The sequence below is a fragment of the Haemorhous mexicanus genome, chromosome 10 (assembly GCF_027477595.1).
Source record: "Haemorhous mexicanus isolate bHaeMex1 chromosome 10, bHaeMex1.pri, whole genome shotgun sequence".
Lineage (NCBI taxonomy): Eukaryota > Metazoa > Chordata > Aves > Passeriformes > Fringillidae > Haemorhous > Haemorhous mexicanus.
This window is the reverse complement of record NC_082350.1, coordinates 7,553,951-7,573,183: the sequence shown is the minus strand read 5'-3', so window position 1 is coordinate 7,573,183 and position 19,233 is coordinate 7,553,951. Positions and strand designations below refer to the sequence as shown.

The window sequence follows — 19,233 nt, the reverse complement described above, 5'->3', positions numbered from 1 at the left end:
TTCACCTGCTATACAACTCTGTAAAGACTTCCAACTCTTTCAGTTGAATTAGATTAGAAAACCACACCAGTGACCACACAGCAAATGCTTTCTACAGTTCAAAAGATGGTTTCTAAGAAAATACTGTTTGAAACCAAAATCCTACTTGTGCCTAAGTGAGGCTGTCTGCAGTGGAGGGAAGGGTGAAGGGTGAGTCACACCATCCTACAGCTTTGTCACACTGGTGGGAGTCCCCTGGCACTACAGTATTTGCCCTGGTTTTCAAAGTCACACCATGCCTATCAACTTTCAGTGCTGTGCCTGAACATGTATTAAAATGTTCCATTCTAATGAAGCAAAAAATTAATGTTTTGCAATTTAGGGTTGGGGGAAGGTTAAAGAAGAAAAAATAGGGAGGATTTTGTTTCCTAAGCAGGAAAGTCTACATTAATGATTTTCCCAGCAGGCCTTCAGTAGTTTTACTGCAAACAACCACAGCCTTTGTTTCTCAGATCCTCTTACATCTGACGTTCAGTCAAAGCCCTCACATCAGCAGCTCACCAAGGGATAAAAAAAAAAGTGAACCAGTACTGTGTTCCAGAGCTGTCCTCAGAGCTGGTCCAGCAGGGAAGCACACTGACCACTCTGCACAGCTGCTCACTCAGACATACCCTCAACAACTCCTCTTATTTCAGGAGTGAAAGAACAAACAGCTTAAGCAAAAGTGGTTTCATCTGCCACATGGAATCAGCAAGCCACCTAATCTGCCTTGTTTCATTCCTAGGCTTTAGCAAAATCCTGTGATTAATTCCATGTTTTCACAAAGGAGCAATGTGGAGATGGAAATGGCCAAGTCTACATCTTTTGATCAGCATTAGGCTGCAATTCAGCAACACTCTCCTGAGAGCACAGGCTGCACCATGAACTGCATCCACCTTTCCAGTCACATTCCAGAGCTCAGGACCTAACAGGAAAGGAAGTGGAGCAGCAGCAGGACACAAGAGTGCCTCCCTTCATCCAAATGAACAGTAGCTCACACTGGTTAGAGAAAATGTATCAGAGAACAGTGTGGGTTTTCGGCAGCAATATGGGAACTTCTCCACTCAGCTTTTCCAAGGGAATTTTGGCCTTTTCAACTTTCATACAACACTTTGTGTTATACAAACCTAAAAAATTATCTTGATTAAGGAGGTGAGGAGGAAGGCACCCCTTCTCCAAGTGTTTGAGGATTTCTCCTTGGCTGCTAAGAGTTCGTGTTGGGTAAAGAAATGCTCCTAACAAACCAGCATTCTTTTCCACATGATCAGAGCCAACCAGCCCCCCTGCAGGCAGAATGACCAATCAAATCAGCTTCAGATGGAAACCAATCCCCCCCGCATATAAACACAGGAATGAGACATACAAACCCATTTTTAAAGGTTTTGGGGTTTTTTTTAATCTTTACCAACCACTTGTGGGAAGTTTTTTACTAGTGCTGGGACCAGTACACCAGACCAGAGCAGTCCCTCTGGTGGAGCCCAGGTTATCTCCTCCTCCTACACAAAGACCCTCTGAAGACTGGTAAGTACACAAAACCATTTTTTTTTCTTATTGTGCAATTTAAATTGTTCTGTTACTCTTTAATCAAAAAAAATCAAAGATCTTTTCAGGGCATAGAGTTTTATTTCTAAAAGTTGCTAAACTAAGTAGCACCTTAAACAAAGTGGTTGCTGACTTTTCCCCCTCAAAAAGAAGAAAATGCTGTCTCAGGTGACCACAGTCCTAAGAGCACACAGAGCAAATCCAAAGTCTTTATGCAGTATTTTTTCAGAAAGTTTTTGAGATAAGTGCTGGAAAGGCTCTGCAGGCAGGGAGCATTTGCAACCTCCAGCTACAGCAGGTGGATGTCATAAAATTGGCCAAGAATTATGAAAAAGACATCCTCACCTTGCTGCACTCATAACTCAGCACTCAGTTCCATCACAAATTAAAAGAAACAAGCTTCACATCTTCAAATTTGCTTTTACCATCTCCAATTATATCTCAGATATCAACAGTTTTCAATCACTGCATTCATCCCTGTGCTTATGGACACAGAGCAAGCTGGCACCGCTGCCCAGGACTCCACAAAGGGACATGGAGTGAACTCCACTGTCCTGCAAAACTCAGCCATTCTAGGCAAGCCATGGGAAAACCTGCATCTCACAGGGCAGGACTGCTCTTCAAAAACAGCAAGTTCCACAAAAAAAGGGTGGCAGAAAACTTCTGCAGCCTTACATCAAATACAACCCTCCCTGGTAACTATCAAATTACTTCTCTGTTAGCAGTATTTAATTCTGCATTTAAGTTTCTTTATAAGAATTCAATATATACTGGAATATTTTACAGCCTTTACTAAGACTCTGCTTAAATGTTGCTTTTCTGCTTCTCCATAAGTGGCCAGACTAGTTGGTCCACTCAGGTGCTACTTCAAAAACAAGAATTAGTGTTCATATGGATCCTCAGAGTACTTATGTGAAAATACATTATGTATAAAATGGAGCACTATTTAGTGTGGAGGCCCTGGACTTCCCAAAAAATCAGCTATATAAGCAGCCTTTTTTTATGCTCTATAAAAGGAGACATACTCTCCCATTTTACCACCTCTTTCTTTAAAGTGCATTGAGTAATAAACTGTCACAAAGTCAAAAGTATGAGCTCTCACATCCTATCCTCTACGGCACTTGCTTTGAAAAAAGTAACTTGGGGTCAACAAATTCAAGTTTCCATTTTAACAAGACCTACTTATACATGTAACAACTCCTAAAAGTTTATCCTAATTCTGCACACTGCTCAGAAGTAACAGTTTTATCACAAACTAATTCCATTCATCTCAATGAAGCATTAGCTACAAAACCAAAAGGAGAAATATGTTTGAAATGGTAACTGTTCTACTCACAACAGAAACATAAGCTTTCAACCAATGCAGCTTCTCAAGCTGAATTACTTCCTACATTTCTAAGACTGTCCCCTAATGTAAGTTATATGATCTGGTAATTTCATCCATATCCTAATAATAATGCCAGAGCATCTCCAAGGGTGGCCATTCAGTCTAAGAAAAATACACAATAATGTAAAACTAAAACCACACAGAATAGCCATTTTAATAGCATGAAAAATGCCCTTAAAAAATCATAATCTTAGTTTGTTCTTGTTGCAAAGCGCAGAGGCAGCATTAGACCTGCACAATCCCAGCTCAGAGCAGACAAGGTTTAAATCTGAAGCTTGTACATGAACACGCAAAGCCAGGCCAGGTAAGGAAGGAATGTACACATCCCCACAGAGGCATGCCACCACACAGATTCTAGTAAATCTTGGAATGATGCTGCAGTTACAAGCAGTTTTTGCAGTCACTCCCAGAAAACAGCAAGTCCTCAAGACCACTTTCCTGTCAGAAGGAAGCAGCATAGCATAAACTGTTTCAAATTCCTTCCAAGGTCAATTAGAACAGACTTCGTTAAGACTAGAAGCTGGGCAAGTAGGGCAACACTGCAGAAGTCTCCCCTAAACACAACTCCTCACTCAGACTCCTCAAAAGATGCATTTGTATATCAAGCTGAGAACAGGCTGGAAGTGTCACTTTGAATGCCTTTAACTGAAAAGGCAAATGGAAATGAAGACAACGCTGCCAATGAATTTCCCTGCAACCGTACCAAAGTCCTAAGAAAAAGCCAAGCAAGAGGAAAGGAGAGGAAATCAACGTGGTGGCATGGAATAGAAATGCAATAAAGGCTGTTACAACACAAGGAAGAAGAGCTCAATCAAAAAGGCAAAGCATGGGAGAGCTGCATGCTGGATCATGAATTTCAGAAATGCAAGCAACATCCCAAAGCTGTAAAGCAAGATTTTATCCCACATAAATCATTAGCCTGCCATGTCAGTTTAGAACCTGTCCCACTGCTAGAAGGAATCTGCAATTTTTAAAAAAAATAGTACTCACCCTACCTTGATTTGTCTTGGAGGAGTGTATAAAAGAAAGAAGCCAGGATAAGGGACAAGATGATAAAAAGACTGAAAACCAAAAAAAGCTAAGAACCAACTGACACGGTGGTGTTGGTGATAATTTAGCTTTCCAGGGAAGGTAAATGCAAAGGATTACACACAGCAAATGTGTGATAAGGGACTGGTCAGCATGCCAAAAAGAGTTTTAGAAAAGTGATTTCTGACAGTTCCTGTCCTTCTAGTCAGTGGCTATCAGTTGAGAAATGGAGGTAGAAGAAACACCCAAACCTTCATCAATAGTTGCGTAAGTCAGGAACCAGAAAAAGCAAAACCCACCGAATAACATAACATAAAGGGTGCTGCTGAGAGAGATCACTGGACAAACCTCGATAAGAAACATTGCATGTATGTTATAGCAGAGACAAGCACTCTCCAACAAACACTGAATTTTTCTTCTCAAGTCAAAGCTGAATGTCTTTCCTAAAACATACACTGAAATGGGGATTAATGTGGGGTCAATCAAGGACTGTGCCAGGCAGGGAATTCAATCAGGTGGTCCAAATTGTACTCTGTACTTCATTAATTTATCACTAACAAGGAAAGAAAGTATTTGTATTTTTTTTACTATGGGCAAGGTAAGGAGTAGATAGAAGACATTAACACTTTAAATTCAAAGTCACATCTGCTCTTAAGCTGCCTCTGCTTTTGAGAATACAGAGGACTGATCCTCCAGCCTGGGTAAGCTATTTCCCACAGGGCAGTTACTCTTTTTTTTCCCACTCAGTTACTCATACCCAACTGCACTGCTCTCAGTGTCTATTTGCGGTTTCTTATCTGTTTTTCTCACTCCAATAAACTAAGACTTGTGGCTCTTAATCCATCAAAAGCACTTGAAAAAAGGGGTTTTGGAACTCACACAGTTCCAATGCTATCCCTGCCACTGAAATAGAAAACTAGCATTTTCAACAGCCCTAGACTAGAAAGATCACTGTACCAGTGCATAACCTGGTTAAACTCGGAAGGCAAATTCACCTGCTTGGGAGTCTCAAGGAGCAGAGACACAGGACTGTTCTGAAATGTGCTGTTGGGCGCTAATGTAGGTTCTCTTTCTCAAGTTTCTTCAAAATCTGTCAGGAATCAACCCTCCTCCATTGAAATAATCACAAAGAACCAGACTGATTGTTTTCAGAGTTTAAGATAAAATTAAGTGATTAATCACCACCCTAAGACGCTCCTAATCAACAAATCTGAGATCCTACAATGCTGACAGCATTTGCTCTAAATCTGTAGTGTTCAAACACATAGCCTTAGCAGTCACGTGAAGATCTGAAGCACAGCTAAAAAAAATGTACTATCCTAAGAATGTTTTCCCTTTTTTCTTAATGTACATAACACCACAGAAAAGGCTTCTGTCACCAATCAGTAAGCATCAGAATCATTTCCACAACACCTACCTGTTCTGTAAACCCATACTGCTTAGAGTCTACAAAGCAGATCCTGCCCTCAAAGTACCACAAGAATTTACAGAAAACCACAAGCTTCAGCTTTTGGTTGCGTTCTGTTGTTTTGGGTTTTTTTGTTGGTTTGCTGGCTTGTTTTGAATGCATGATTCACTCAGAGGCATTTTGTTCTGTAAGTGTTCTCTATTCAAACAAAGGAGCATTTCTTGTGAGTACTGCTTACTCTGATAAAACCAAGGCACTGTTCAGAGCTCATTTTGAGCATGGGCCCCATCATCCTTTCCATCCAGAGATGCCCATTTTCCAGCTCCTTCAAGACCTGCAGAAGGCCTCATCTACATCTTAACACAAGGACTGTGCTCTACACAAGCCACTGATCATTGGATGACTGAAATACATATAATTACATTCAGGTTACTGTACAGCAAGAGTGAGAACTGCCATTCAGGGAGCAGACTGAAGAGCCAACTCAGTGGAGGTGGGGGGGTCATGCTATAAACTGGATGGACTACAACCAAAATCCCCCAAGAAAAGTAGCCTGGTACATATGCCAGGAGAACCTTGCTAAGTCCACTGCAGTCTCTGACACAGGGAATGATTTCAAAATATTCCTCCTGGGAGATGTGAACTGGAAAACTAAAATAAGGGGAAAACCACCAAATTCCACCACTCAGGCCATCATCTACTTTATCTCCTTCTGACTACAGCATGGATAGAAGTAATAGCTGGATGGTTTTAAGAAAAAAAAAATAAGCAGCTAAATAGTCACTGTGATGTCAATCCTCACATCTCAGTAGGCATTAAACAGAAGTAAAAGCAAAAGAGAATCTTCTGTAGTTACTGAAATTTGGTTGAAGGTTAAGCAAACAAGTATGTAAACTGCTGGTCTATGGGATCAAAGATCACAAGACAAATTTTCACCTACCATAAATTCATTCTGAATTTCAGGATCCTTACTTCTAATGCATTTCAAGAGAAAATTAAGATGGCACTGTTGGAAGGAAAAAATCCAATTCCTCTATGAAAAAATGTAATAGACTGAAACAGCCATCATTCAAAGAAAAGTCAAAATTTATAGGAAACCAAAACTGACTAAACACACCATATATAATTGTCATTTGCAGAATTTACAGGTATTTTTAAATTCTCTGTTGTTCTACAAACAAGCTTCCTCACAACCTTCTTTAAACAGGTTGCACACCTCATGAAGTACCTATTTTACACAAACCTGTACTTAGTCTGCCCGAGGTGAACTTTAAACACATAGTATTTATAAAATGTATGGATTTGAGTGACCACTGTCTTTTTAAAAGACATTCACCAGCTCTGGCAAATTCCACAAGCTTTGAGGTTTAAAAGCAAACAAAGAAGCCTAATATGCCAAATACCTACAGATATTCATTTTGCTTCCCATATCTACAATTCTACCTTAATTCCCATATGCTTGCTGTCCTATTTTACTTGGTCACTAGTAAAAACTGCACTGCTCAGGCAGACTAGACTGGAAAATATGTCACAGTGTATTTTCCAAATTGCTCTCCTGCCCTCTTTTTACCTGATCCTTACATAAACAGCCTCAGACTCCCAGAAGTAGCTCTGCCCTGAATACTCTAATTCTGTTAAACTGGACACGGTGGGTGCAGACAGGAGACAATTCTTGAGCTAAAAGAGTCAGAAAGGGCTAGTAGCTATAGTACAGCATTCCCCTAAAATGCATAAATATGTTACAGAGATAATATAACATTCTTTCCTTAGCACTATTGTTAATAGTATTCATAATAGTACTGGTAAATTATTATACTCTGCTCAAAACAGGTTACAAAATCTGATATAATCAGCAAAATTCAGTTTCTTTTCACACACTGTATGCCTAATCCCATCCCACTCACCCCTAAAGAATTAAAGCATGTGACTCCAATGTAAATTTAGGAAGGTAAAGTATGAAATTTATATTTAAACAGCTAAGCAGGGAGAATCTGAGAAGTAGTCAGATTTTTAAACCTAATCTTTTCTAGCAAAGTATTACCACAAACAGTGGTAAATTCCTCTCCAGGCTCCTGACTTAATCTTCTCTGGATTGCAATGTATAAGCCCTCCTTTGTTGGCTGCAGTATTTCTACCCCTGCTGATATGTCAGAAGCTGTGACCATTAGGCAAAATACAAATACGTGGCATTGTATCACTTTTTTTCCTTTCTTCTCCTTTCTAGAAGATGACGACAGACACGACAGAGAGCAATAACACCAAATCCAGTGCTCCCCTCCTGACTCAGAGATACCTGAGGCTGGTGACCAAGGATGGGCACAGCACGTTCCAGATGGCTGGGGCCCAAGGCAGAGGTGTGGCATACCTCCGAGACGTGTGGGGGATACTCATGGACATGCGCTGGAGATGGATGATGCTCGTCTTCTCAGCTTCCTTTGTCCTTCACTGGCTGGTCTTTGCAGTGCTCTGGTATCTGCTGGCTGAGATGAATGGGGACCTGGAGCTGGACCACGATGCTCCACCTGACAACCACACTATATGTGTCAAGTACATCACCAGTTTTACAGCTGCCTTCTCCTTCTCGCTGGAGACACAACTCACGATTGGCTACGGCACCATGTTCCCAAGTGGGGATTGTCCCAGTGCCATTGCACTGCTGGCAATCCAGATGGTCCTGGGGCTCATGCTAGAAGCCTTCCTCACAGGTAATCCTTCCTACTGCATCTTTACACACAAGAGGTGTAACAACTGGATTTAAGAATAGAGCTAGAAATAAATACTGTTCATTTTGATACATGAAAGAACAATTAAGGTAGCCGTTAGAAGGACGACAAGATTTCAGCTAGGCAGTACTAAAACTTAAACACCTTTAAGCAACAAAAGACAAATTAGGTGTTATCAATATCTGGACTTAAGAATTTCACTATTAATTGGAAAATACTTGTGGTGGATCACAATATATCACTCTCAATCATTTATTTCTTAAACCATTCTCTCTCTCTGCTATTCCCATATAATTACAATATTTAAGGTCAATTTGTTTTGATTTTTAAGGTATACTTTCATCTAGCTGAGCTATCTTCATTGATCTTCAACTCAGCGTTTATGTATTCCTCAGTACCCAATGTAATGAAAGTTTTTACAATGTCACAGCTATTTAGAGGTATTTTAAGTTATTTAAAATATTCTTCATGTTTAAAGTAACTCAAAATACTTTGAAAATACACAGGCTAGTTTACTGTATTTCAGAAAGAGCTTCTACAGTATATCAAGATCAGTTCCTATTACCAATTACAATAAGTTGGGGCAAGCTAATGGCCTCCTTACAGCTACAGTTAACTTCCAAATATTAATAGGTGAACATAATTTAGAAAAACTTGTACTTTAGGAAAGCTATACTTCTTTGAACAAAAGCAGGTTAGTATGATGCCAACCTAAGTTTCCAAGCATGGCCTTTCCAGCCTCAGTCTGTTTCTGCTCCCTTGGAACCTGCAGGGAGCCAGCCCAGGCCCTGTGCTCACACTGAGTTTGCTCTTTCCCATGCCCCAGGTGCTTTCGTGGCCAAGATCGCACGCCCAAAGAACCGGGCACTCTCCATCCGCTTCTCGCGCTCTGCTGTGGTCACACACAGTGAGGGGAAGCCTTACCTCATGTTCCAGGTGGCCAACACTCGCTCCAGCCCCCTGACCAACGTCCAGATCTCTGCTATACTTTACCAAGAACAAGAGAGTGGGCAGCTGCACCAAACTAGCATTGACTTTCACCTGGACAGCGTCACTGCGGACGAGTGTCCTTTTTTCATTTTCCCTCTGACCTACTACCACTCCATCACTGCATCCAGCCCGCTGGCTGCTCTCCTTCAAAGAGAAGCTCCTCCCCACTTTGAGCTGGTCGTTTTCCTGTCAGCTGTGCAGGAGGGCACAGGAGAAACATGTCAGAGGAGAACATCCTACCTCCCGTCAGAGATCCTGGTGTACCACCGCTTTGCCTCCCTGCTAGCCCGCAATGCCAAAGGTGAATACCAGACCAAGATGGAGAATTTTGACAAGACTATTCCTGAGCTCCCAGCTGCACCTGACTCTAAGAGTCCAAAAAGGACTGACAAGGAGATCCGCATCAATGGACAGCATGTCGACAGCTTCCAGCTCTCTGAGACTGGCCTCACAGAGTAGAGATAACAGACCTTGAACTTTATGCTTTTTTAATTATTATTACATTAAACTTGCGGGTTCCATTTAAAAACTTAATTCCCTGCCTGCCCTGCCATCTTCTAGCGATCTCTCTCTTGTAGTCCCATCCTTCTGATTACAACGTGATATACAGAGTGAAGAGAATGTGTGTGCCCACTGAGGAGAGGCTGCATTAACCACCCAGCATGAAGACAGAAGCCTGAATCACAGCACTAATTCTTGGGAAATCAGAAGAGCTATCTGCTGAATTCACCAGACTATGATTAAAGCCACATTGACCCCAAAAGGAGAGATCTTCAAAACTCCCAAAGCTGACCAAAGTCATAATTAACCAGCTTGTGACAAAATGGACAACAAAACAAAAGCAGAAAACAATATGGGGTCATTCAGTGAATACATGAATTTTGGTATAAATAACTCTGTTCATCCAAATGCCTTGGTTTGCTATTCTCTCTTCTAACTCTTTGGGAATACAGACTTACATCATTTTTCAGATGGCTGAAAGTCCTGCCAATCTCTCATGGCAGTGAACAGCACTCCAGCTGTGCTTATTAAGCAAAATTGTAAATCCTAAGTGCAGTTCTTCATTCTGCCAAATAAGAGAGCATCTCACTCTCAGACAGGTCTATGAAGACACCATCAAAAAATCTGGGTGTATATGACAAACACTGCAATGGAAAGTTTTTCATATTTGAAAACACTGAATAAATTATTTAGCAGTAGGAAAAAAGAGACTATTTCTAATAAATGAATGCAGGGTTTTTTTTTAAAGGCCCATACATTCCACATTTTCACCTCTGTGCTGCTTGTCTCGAGTATATCTGACCCAGAAGGACATACTATATATATATATGAGAAATAGAACTGCATCCATTGATATTTTATGCTTTCTAACATCAATCTTTGCCTGTACACACAGCACAAAAAATATTTAGAGACACTTGAATCAATTTTGAAATAAAAAATTAAAACAAACTATACATGAGACTTCTGTATTTAAGTGCCTCATAAATCTACTGCAATTAAGACGCCACTCTGAAGCTCCTAAATAATTTAAGATGCTGAAGGAAAAACTCAATGATGGATAACTATTTCCAAGCTCTCAACAAAAGCAGTGCCTATTAGGTGTTCATACCTAAACACTCAAGTAGAATTAAAATAAAGTTACCTTTCAAAGGTAAAAGACTTTTCCCAGAAACCCAGATGGCATAAATAGCAATTTTCATTGACAACAGCATAAGACATTACCAAATATACTTCCTCTTAACTTCACCCACGTGGTCAGCAGCAGGAAAAATGGTGTCAAGCTATCTGATGAGATAGCTTAAACTGAATTCTTCTCAAGTCACAAAACTGTTCACTGAAGTGTGTTCATAACCCAAATGGGGGCAGCAAAAATCTACTTTGGTTTTTAGGGTCTGGGGAGTCACCCCACAGAAGCATTCCACACACAGTCAGATAATGAGGCAGAAGGGACACATTTCTGTTCCAAATGAGCACTCATTCCAAAACAATTCAAGTGCTGCTCTCCCCCACTGCAGACCTCAGAGAGATTAGATTTATCACAGACACTCCCAAAATCTTTTCCAAACTTCATTCTACAGACAAGCATTCGTGACTATTGTGGAACTTGGAGAGCAGCACACTATCAAGTTACACTGCCTTCATCCCTGTTCACCACTGTTTAGTTATTGACTCACACAATTTAAAGAACCCTTTTCCATCCTTGTGTCAACACCAATAATTTTAAATTATTTCTTGCATTTTTTCTACATTCTCTACAATGTAAGACACTGATAAGAGTCCTACAAATTAAAAACCAGTGCAAGAGCAGTAAAACAGACTCCTGTGTAAAAGCTGAAATAGGGCAGTATTCTGTGGGAGGTATTGAGTGTTGTTTGACAGCATTCTGGATGAGGCATTATTTCTCCCATATATCACATGGGACTATAATCTCATGATTTAGAGCCAAAGGTATACAAAGCTATTGCTAATTTCAATTCACATCTAATCAAAAGTGGGCTGGTTTTTTCATTTCTACATTATTTTAAAACCAAGACGCCTTCAAAGTACTGAGCAATTTTCTTTTTACAGATTTGGTTTAAAAGGGAGTACAACAGCAAGTATAAAGAAAATACAAGTTGTTAGTATATGTTAAATGCAATCTTCAAATACTACATTTTGGAATGCAAAACTGAATGATACTGCAGAAGCAAATTAGACAAAGAACTGTGTAGTTACTTCAGAACAAGGGCAGAAAATACATTAATATTGCTTTTACAGTTCCAGAGAACTGGTGAATCATGGATGTCTGAAAGTACTGGAAACATGCCATGGCCCAAATTGGAACAGAAACCTAGGAAAATTGCTGATGGGCTCTGATGCACCAACACAGGACTCCATGCTTTAATACAGCAAGAGCAAACCAGTGATGAACCTTCTGTGAATGCCACTCCTGCCAGCAAGACATGGCAGGAGAACAAGCCAGGCAGAGTGAGGGAAAGCATGATTGAAAGAAATTCAACATCCTTTTTATAGCTACTTGAACATACCTTTTATATTCAAGTCTTCTGAACTTAACCAAAACCCACACATAAAACAGAACTCAACCAGGTTCCACAAATGACTTACTAACAGATTTGTTTAAACTACGTAACAATTATTCACTACCAGTTTGTAACTGCTGGTAACTAATCAAATCCCTTCAGCTACTAAGCTGGTATTAGTCAGGAGGCTGCACAGAAAATTAAGCAGCTTTTGTGAAGAGACAGACACACATAAGAAAGCAACTTGCTCATTTTCTTTGCTAATGGCCTCAGCCTTCCAAATACAATCTGGGTTCTAAGTGAGGTCTGACAGAACTGTGACAGTCTGCAACAAACTTGCAAATACTTTGTGCATCTTCAATCTGCCACTGAAACCAGGAACAGATACTGTTTATGCTGAGAATCAGTCAAACGTGACCTCACAAACTGCTGAGAGCACTGAAAAAGCAATCATTAATTTTTAAGAACAGCATACTGATCATATTTGAGAAATAAGTATTTGTTAAATTTCTATTACTTTTTTAATCTCTTGATTTTTAATTGAGGGATCTAGAATTGTCCTCCATTACAAATACCCAGAAGTGATTAAATATTTGATTTCTTAATAATTCTCTAATGGGATCTTCCAGAACAAAGAACACGAAAAAGTTGGCAACTCAGTAAATTATGTAATCTGAATCCAAGGCTCCATGAAACAGCAAGGAAAAACTGAAACACGTAAAATTACAGAATAAAATCTCAACTAAGGAGTTTAACCAAGGTAACAGAACCCAGTACAGGCATCTGCTAAAGCATGGGAGCCTGAATTATAACCTGTATATCAATTCCTTTTCTTTCTGCTTCCACAGCTTTGTGTGGATACTAGTGCTTGCTATTAACCTGGGACTTCTTTTGGCACATCTGTACCCTCTCTCTAACTCAAAATATTTTGTCATTGGAAAGCCATTACATAACAATAACTACTTATAATTAACCAAGGCTTGAGTCAGAACAGACCAATGCTTTCTGTCCATATTTCTGTTCTCTCCACCTTATCTCTCTTTGGAAGTAAAGGGGAGAGAAATGGTTTTCACACTTACTGCAATATTAACCTCTAACATAGCAAAACTGTTGTTAAAACAATATTTTTATAATAAAACTTCAGAAAGATTGAAGGTCTTTTGTGTCTCATACTGACTAGCAGAGACTAAAGAAAAGCAATTAGGTACTCAAAAAGTTTCATAATTTGAGAATAAGCACATCATATCTCACAATAAGCTTCTAACAAATTGCACCAGGGACACAATTTTCCCTGGGGAAGCTATTGGAAGACACATTCAACAGAGCCCTCATCACTAGCGGTTGCTACAAACACAAAATGCTCTACACTGCCTGCAGATTAACCTCTGGCAGACATCAACTTCTGTAAGGACATTTTGCACATTTTGTCAATTCTCATCAATTTCAACTGAGAAATACATCTGATCCTATAGCAATATGCAATATTTTTATCCTTCTTTATCAGAAACATGGTACACTCCATATCCTGGAACTGGAATTGTTATATTTCTAATCACAACAAGAAGCAGCTAAATAAATAAAACTAAATCAACTGCGGTAGACACTACTTTGACATCCATTTTTCTTTTGTAAAAAATGCAGTCCTGAAATCTCAGTAGTACTTACTTTCCCCCATTTTCATTTTTTCCTAAAAATTTTCTGAATCTATAGATACATGGAAAGTCCAGAGTCTCACTACTGACATTTAAAACTGGTCAATCTCTGGCCAATATCAAATTAGTTTCTCTTTTTAAAGGAGACAATGAGGAAAACACACACATCTTAATTTTGTGTTGACATTCAACTTAATAAGCAGAAAAATAAAAGCACTCTTTAGAAGCTGTGAACAATTCCTATATGGAGGGAGGACTGGAAGGGCTTTGAAAGCAAACTCCTATGGCATGTGTCACCATGGTAATCCAGAAAATTATAACTATGGCAATTTATGCTACTCTCACTACAAAAATACCAACAGCTATGCAGGGATTAAAATACATTCCTGTCAACTTCTAATTACAATTGGACCTCTTTGGGTTTGTCTTTAAATTCAACCTGCAATTATCTCTTCTAATCTATGCTTTCTCAGCATATTACCAAGGAGGGTATGTACCCAAGACTCATTTAGCAAAGTCAAAGATTCCTTGGGTCCTAAATAGAGAAGACACATTGTCAGTGAGCTCTTGCTAGTACAAAACCTCTCAGTAGGCACAGCTGTGCTCCATGCACATGGAAAGATGCCATGGAGAAAGAACAGGCATACCAGAGAACAAGCAACACATGAGCTCATACAGCAAAAGTCACTGCAGTTACCAGATAGCCAGAGCTGCCCTGATATTCCCACCACCCTTGGAATGTCTATGTTTCATCTCCAAGGTGACAAACCCATTCCAGCTCAAGCTCAGCTGGATGTTCAGATGTACTGGGCCACAATTAAGGACCCAGCATTCTGCCAGAACATAGCCAGTGTGAAGCCTTTCAGAAACAGACCAGGGGAGGAACAAGAGACAGAAGAGCAGATAACCAGACTGAACAGGAGGTTCAGATGATGACTTTACTAATGTGATCAACAGTAAATCCATCAGCATGGGAACCTCAGGACACTGCTCAGATCTCTCTCACACTAGCAAGCATTCAAAAAAATTAAAGGTCAAATGGTCAAGAAGTCCTGGGTACCAAAACAGCCCACACCAGCAATGTTTAAAGCTGCTCTGAAAAAAGGCGTATTACCACAGCACGCCTGTTCATCAGCAAAGGCTTCTTTCATAGAGGTAAGGAACTTAGTTCCTGTTGTAAACATCACAACTTAATTAAATAAACAGAACCTACTTACTCCACATGCTTCTTATCTACCACACTTAAATGTCCAATAGTGAGAACAAAACAAAGTAAGAAAAACAATACTTTGAGAACATACTTAGCAACCTGGCACAGTATCATGACTCTTGCATCAATATACTTGGAGCAGTAAGAAAGGCTGATACATGTACAAATCCCTTCCCCCAAACACACCCTGCTCCTCCCTCCCATTTTCTGCCCACACAGTAACAAAACCATACCTGGATCTTTTCGCCCTGGTTTTTCAAAGCGTCTGTCTCCCCTAGAAAGGCAGAATAGAAGTTTCAAATAAGGTTTTGGAACTACTCCAAAAACTCATTTTAGGTATAGGTTTTGCTGGTTTTCTTTACATGGTGGGAACTTTTTAAAATCGGAGCTTGATGGACATTACCTTTAGAGGTCCAAGTGACAACTGAAATTTTCAGGAACACCAATACACACACGGCCCTTGGGAACAGGGTATGCTATCAAATGTGCCCCTAAGTACTGTGAAAAATGTCCAGACTAAAAGTGAAGCAAATCCTTAGCACCAGCACTTCAATTGCAACTGCCATAATTTATGTTCTCTTAAAGTAGTTAGCTCCTTCTTCCCAGGAACTCAGCAGAAAAAAATCTTTGCAAGAAATGCTCTTTTACTTTCTCCAGAGCCTCAAGAAACATTACTGTGTTTGACTCCATCTTCGAAATTCAGACACTTCACTCACAGATACAACTAATTACCTTTTCTAAAGTGTTTTTATGAAGTCAAAAGGCACAAATGGAAGCTGAACAGATGTGTGTAAAAAACTTAAAGGGCTAGAGTTCTGTTACCTTTCCTCCCAACTCTGTGATCTGTGCATTTCCCTGCCCCCTCCTCGCCCAAATCCACCCTCCACTTCATCAAAACTTCTTTGGTAGAAACCGCTTTCTCCTCGGCCTCTGCCTGAAAAGACAAAAAACACAAGTGTTTGTAATAAATAATAATAGAAGTTGAAAGAATCAGGTAGGGTTCCCTTTCCTGGTGTCTCTGAGAACTAATCTGGCAGTCTTAAGCCCCAGTGAAATTATCTGGGACAAAAGGAAAAAGGAACAATCACTGAAGAAAGAGTCTTTTCCAAAAATTCTTATCAAGAAGTGCAAGACCAGACAGAACAGGCAAACAATTCTGAAATAAGTACGATGCAGAAAAACACAAATACTTACCCAAGAGAAATTACCAAGTAAATATGCATTATTCACACAACATCCACATTGCACATGTGTGCTTCACACACAAAAATCAGATTACTTTTAACAGCAAACTCCATTATAATGGCACTGCACTGTGGATGTACTCCCTAATTATTGCTGTCAAGGATCATAAGGAGAAGGATTCTATTAAGTTCTAATGACTGCCAGCAAAAATCTCCCCCAGGATCAGTGGGAAGAAAAGAAGGATCACAGGCAGGTCAGAATGAAGAAGCCCATTAGCTATAGCTTTAAAATTATCCTATTGACCTTTTGGTTCTCTATAGGCAGCTACTAAGTACCGAGCCTCAAGCCAAAAAGTTACAGATATATCCTCAAGCAAAGCATCTCAAAGCACATCTTCAGGGCTTGAAAAGGCATGGGGTGTTTGGGTAAAAGAAAACAAGTCCTACACAACAGGAAAACAACACCCACACACTTCCCCAGCCCGTCAAAACAACTTCCAGCACTGGTTAGATTAACGGATGGGGTGAAGTTTCCAGATCTACAAAAGACAAACACAGCTTCACACAGTGCTCCAGCAGAAGAAATGGCAGGTTTCTAACCAACTAATTTACCATTTCAAGAGCTCATGGAAAGATGATGAACAAGTGGAACATCTATCAGCTCATTGTCAGGATAATGCCTTGCCTACATACACATGTAAACTCTACAGTCAAGTTTAAAAACTAAAAAGCACCTGGTAACAGGAATTCTTGTCTGGGTAAGTACCTCAAAGATCTATCTTTTCATATTTCTCTCTTCCTGGCTTCAAGGAAAAAAACATCTCAAAGTACAAGGTGCAAACCTGGACAGGGATCTGCAGAAGTAAGACAGAATGCCCAAATGAAACAGGAAACAAACACCTTCAGAATAGACTGCAGCTCTTGCAGTCTTCTGAAGAAAGTAGTAATAAAAAGCCTCTACATTTAAAATCTAAAGACACCTGGATATATCAAGCAATCATACCATGTTTCAGTATCTTATGACCAGAGAAATTTTAAATAATCAGGACAGTTGCAACAGTTTCTCTACTATTCTATACCAAATCTCTTAGAAGGGGTGGTAGGTGAAAAGGGCAGAAAGTTGCTTTTGAGGCAGAGAGAAACAAAAGTGATCAATGGATAATCTAGTTGGACACACAACTGCTTTTGTATCAGGCAGAACAGGTTGCAGGGTGCATAGGAACAATTTGAACATTCCCTTTAGACAAACTATCCTGTTCTATCACCAGCAAAGTTTATCAGTGACAGATCTCCCAGAATCAGAGATGCAACCTTCCTTACCACAGAGTTTCGAGGATGCCTAAGTTCAGATGAAGACTGGATAAACTCAAAAAAGATAAACAAAATTCATTAATGGAGGCCACATCTTCAAGTTCAGGAATTATGCTGAGCTGCAAACATCTGGCAGTTGAGCCTCTTCACCTTTGTGTTTTTCTCAGTCCTTATTCTCTAGCCAAGGTGCCTTCTTTTAGCTGCTGCTAGACTATGGTCACCTTGGAGTTGGGCAAGCCCATGCCATATTCAGCATAGCTGTTTTTACCCAAACTCAGGGACAGACAGAGGAGCTGACTGAGCACTCAAGGCAAGAGAGGAGAAATTAGCATCAGACCTAGGAGAGTTATTAGAAACACCTTCACTAGGGCAAGTCTGATACAACAAGGTTGACTATAGTCACACAGGTAAAACAAGTTGCCAAGGCAAGAAACAGGAAGAGGTGATACAATATCAAAAGCAGCATGATGTTTATTCAGTTAAAGCATTATGGGTCCCCTAAAATCCCAGAAAAGGACTCTAAGTTTTTATTCTAAGTTTTTATTCTTCATAAATAAAACCCAGGAAAGTTTCAGCAGCTCACCCAATAGCAATCTATGCCTAATTTCTTCACTACAGGAAAGCTGTCTTCCTTCCTCTCACAAGAGATAATAAAGCAAAAGCAGTTCATAGAGTCAAAACAGAACAAAGGCACTGACTCATCTCCTGTCTCTTAAGGTAGCAGAGGTGGGACATTACATACACTTTCCCAACAAAAACAAAGCAGGCTTGTACAGTGAGCAGCAGCACTGCAGTGCTCCTCTTGCAAGGGTGAGTGCATGCTGCATACTGGGAGCTGCCACACACCACCAGAGCCAGAGCCTGGATGATACAGGACATTTCACCAGCAAGTAAAGCAAGTGTCCTGTACAAAGAGCAAGAATCAGTTGTTTTCCCAGCAGCATGGCCGATGGCCATTTAAAAGTATGGGAAATCACAGCCTGAGAAACCTCGCCCCACTCACCACCCCCTCAGCCACCAAAATGGTCTGAATTAAAAGATAGCCTTGCAAAATGTCCAAACTATTATCTTAGACACTAAGGTTAAGGCTGCCTGTGGGGTCACAGTACTCAGCTGCCAGCTGCAGTGATACCACAATACTGGACAGGGCTACTGAAGCACATTGGCCCTGGCTGTGCTGCCATGTGTGGAAACAACATGGGCCCATCCAATAGTGGCAAGCAGAAGCACAGGTGCAGCCCTAGCAGACACCAAGCAGACCAGTGTGGGAAGCATCAAACAGATCCTACCAAGCTACAGAAGAGAAGCAGCCAGTCAAGGGAAACTGTGGTGAGCAAAGTCAGTCATTCAGCCAGTACCATGTGGGTGAGTTGGACCTGAAAGTGCACACTAGGGCACAGTTAATGCTGGTTACAGAATGCACGAGAAATGCCTGCAGAGAGGATAAAACTGCACATGTAAGCACACCACCTGACCTTCTGCTTCTGCACTCCTTGGCTTATTTTAAAAAGAATGCCACTTCTGCCTGGCACACAAGCAGCAGATTAAGTGCATATGTTGCACAAAGTACTGAATGCAAAGTCAATAAATGTCAATAAACCCTTCCATTTAATAACAGAGTGGAGCAAATGTATCATTTGCATTTCAGTAATTTCCCAAAAACCTCAGGATGAGGACATCAATCCACTGGACATTGCAATCATAACAGCTAAGTCTCTAACCTGAAAAATAGACAAGTTTGAATTTAAGTAAAAAT

General features: G+C 40.3%; 2 protein-coding genes across 14 annotated transcripts in view; one reads left to right on the top strand and one right to left on the bottom strand.

Annotated features, from left to right (window-relative positions):
* Positions 1-19,233, bottom strand: part of GIGYF2 (GRB10 interacting GYF protein 2) — a 75,495-nt gene that overhangs the window by 30,779 nt on the left and 25,483 nt on the right. For 12 of the 13 annotated variants that reach the window (XM_059855186.1, XM_059855188.1, XM_059855187.1 and 9 more), the window contains 2 exons: positions 15,805-15,916; positions 15,216-15,256 (listed from right to left, as the gene is read on the bottom strand). The exons of the other annotated variant lie outside the window; for it this stretch is intronic. In XM_059855186.1, the coding sequence (XP_059711169.1) occupies positions 15,216-15,256; positions 15,805-15,916 (153 nt within the window). The remainder of the gene's footprint in view (positions 1-15,215; positions 15,257-15,804; positions 15,917-19,233) is intronic. 13 annotated transcript variants of the gene reach the window in all.
* KCNJ13 (potassium inwardly rectifying channel subfamily J member 13) lies at positions 1,371-9,556 on the top strand. Its single transcript, XM_059855211.1, is given in 4 exon segments — positions 1,371-1,414; positions 1,416-1,539; positions 7,609-8,089; positions 8,934-9,556. Coding segments are annotated over 4 exon segments (1,272 nt in total).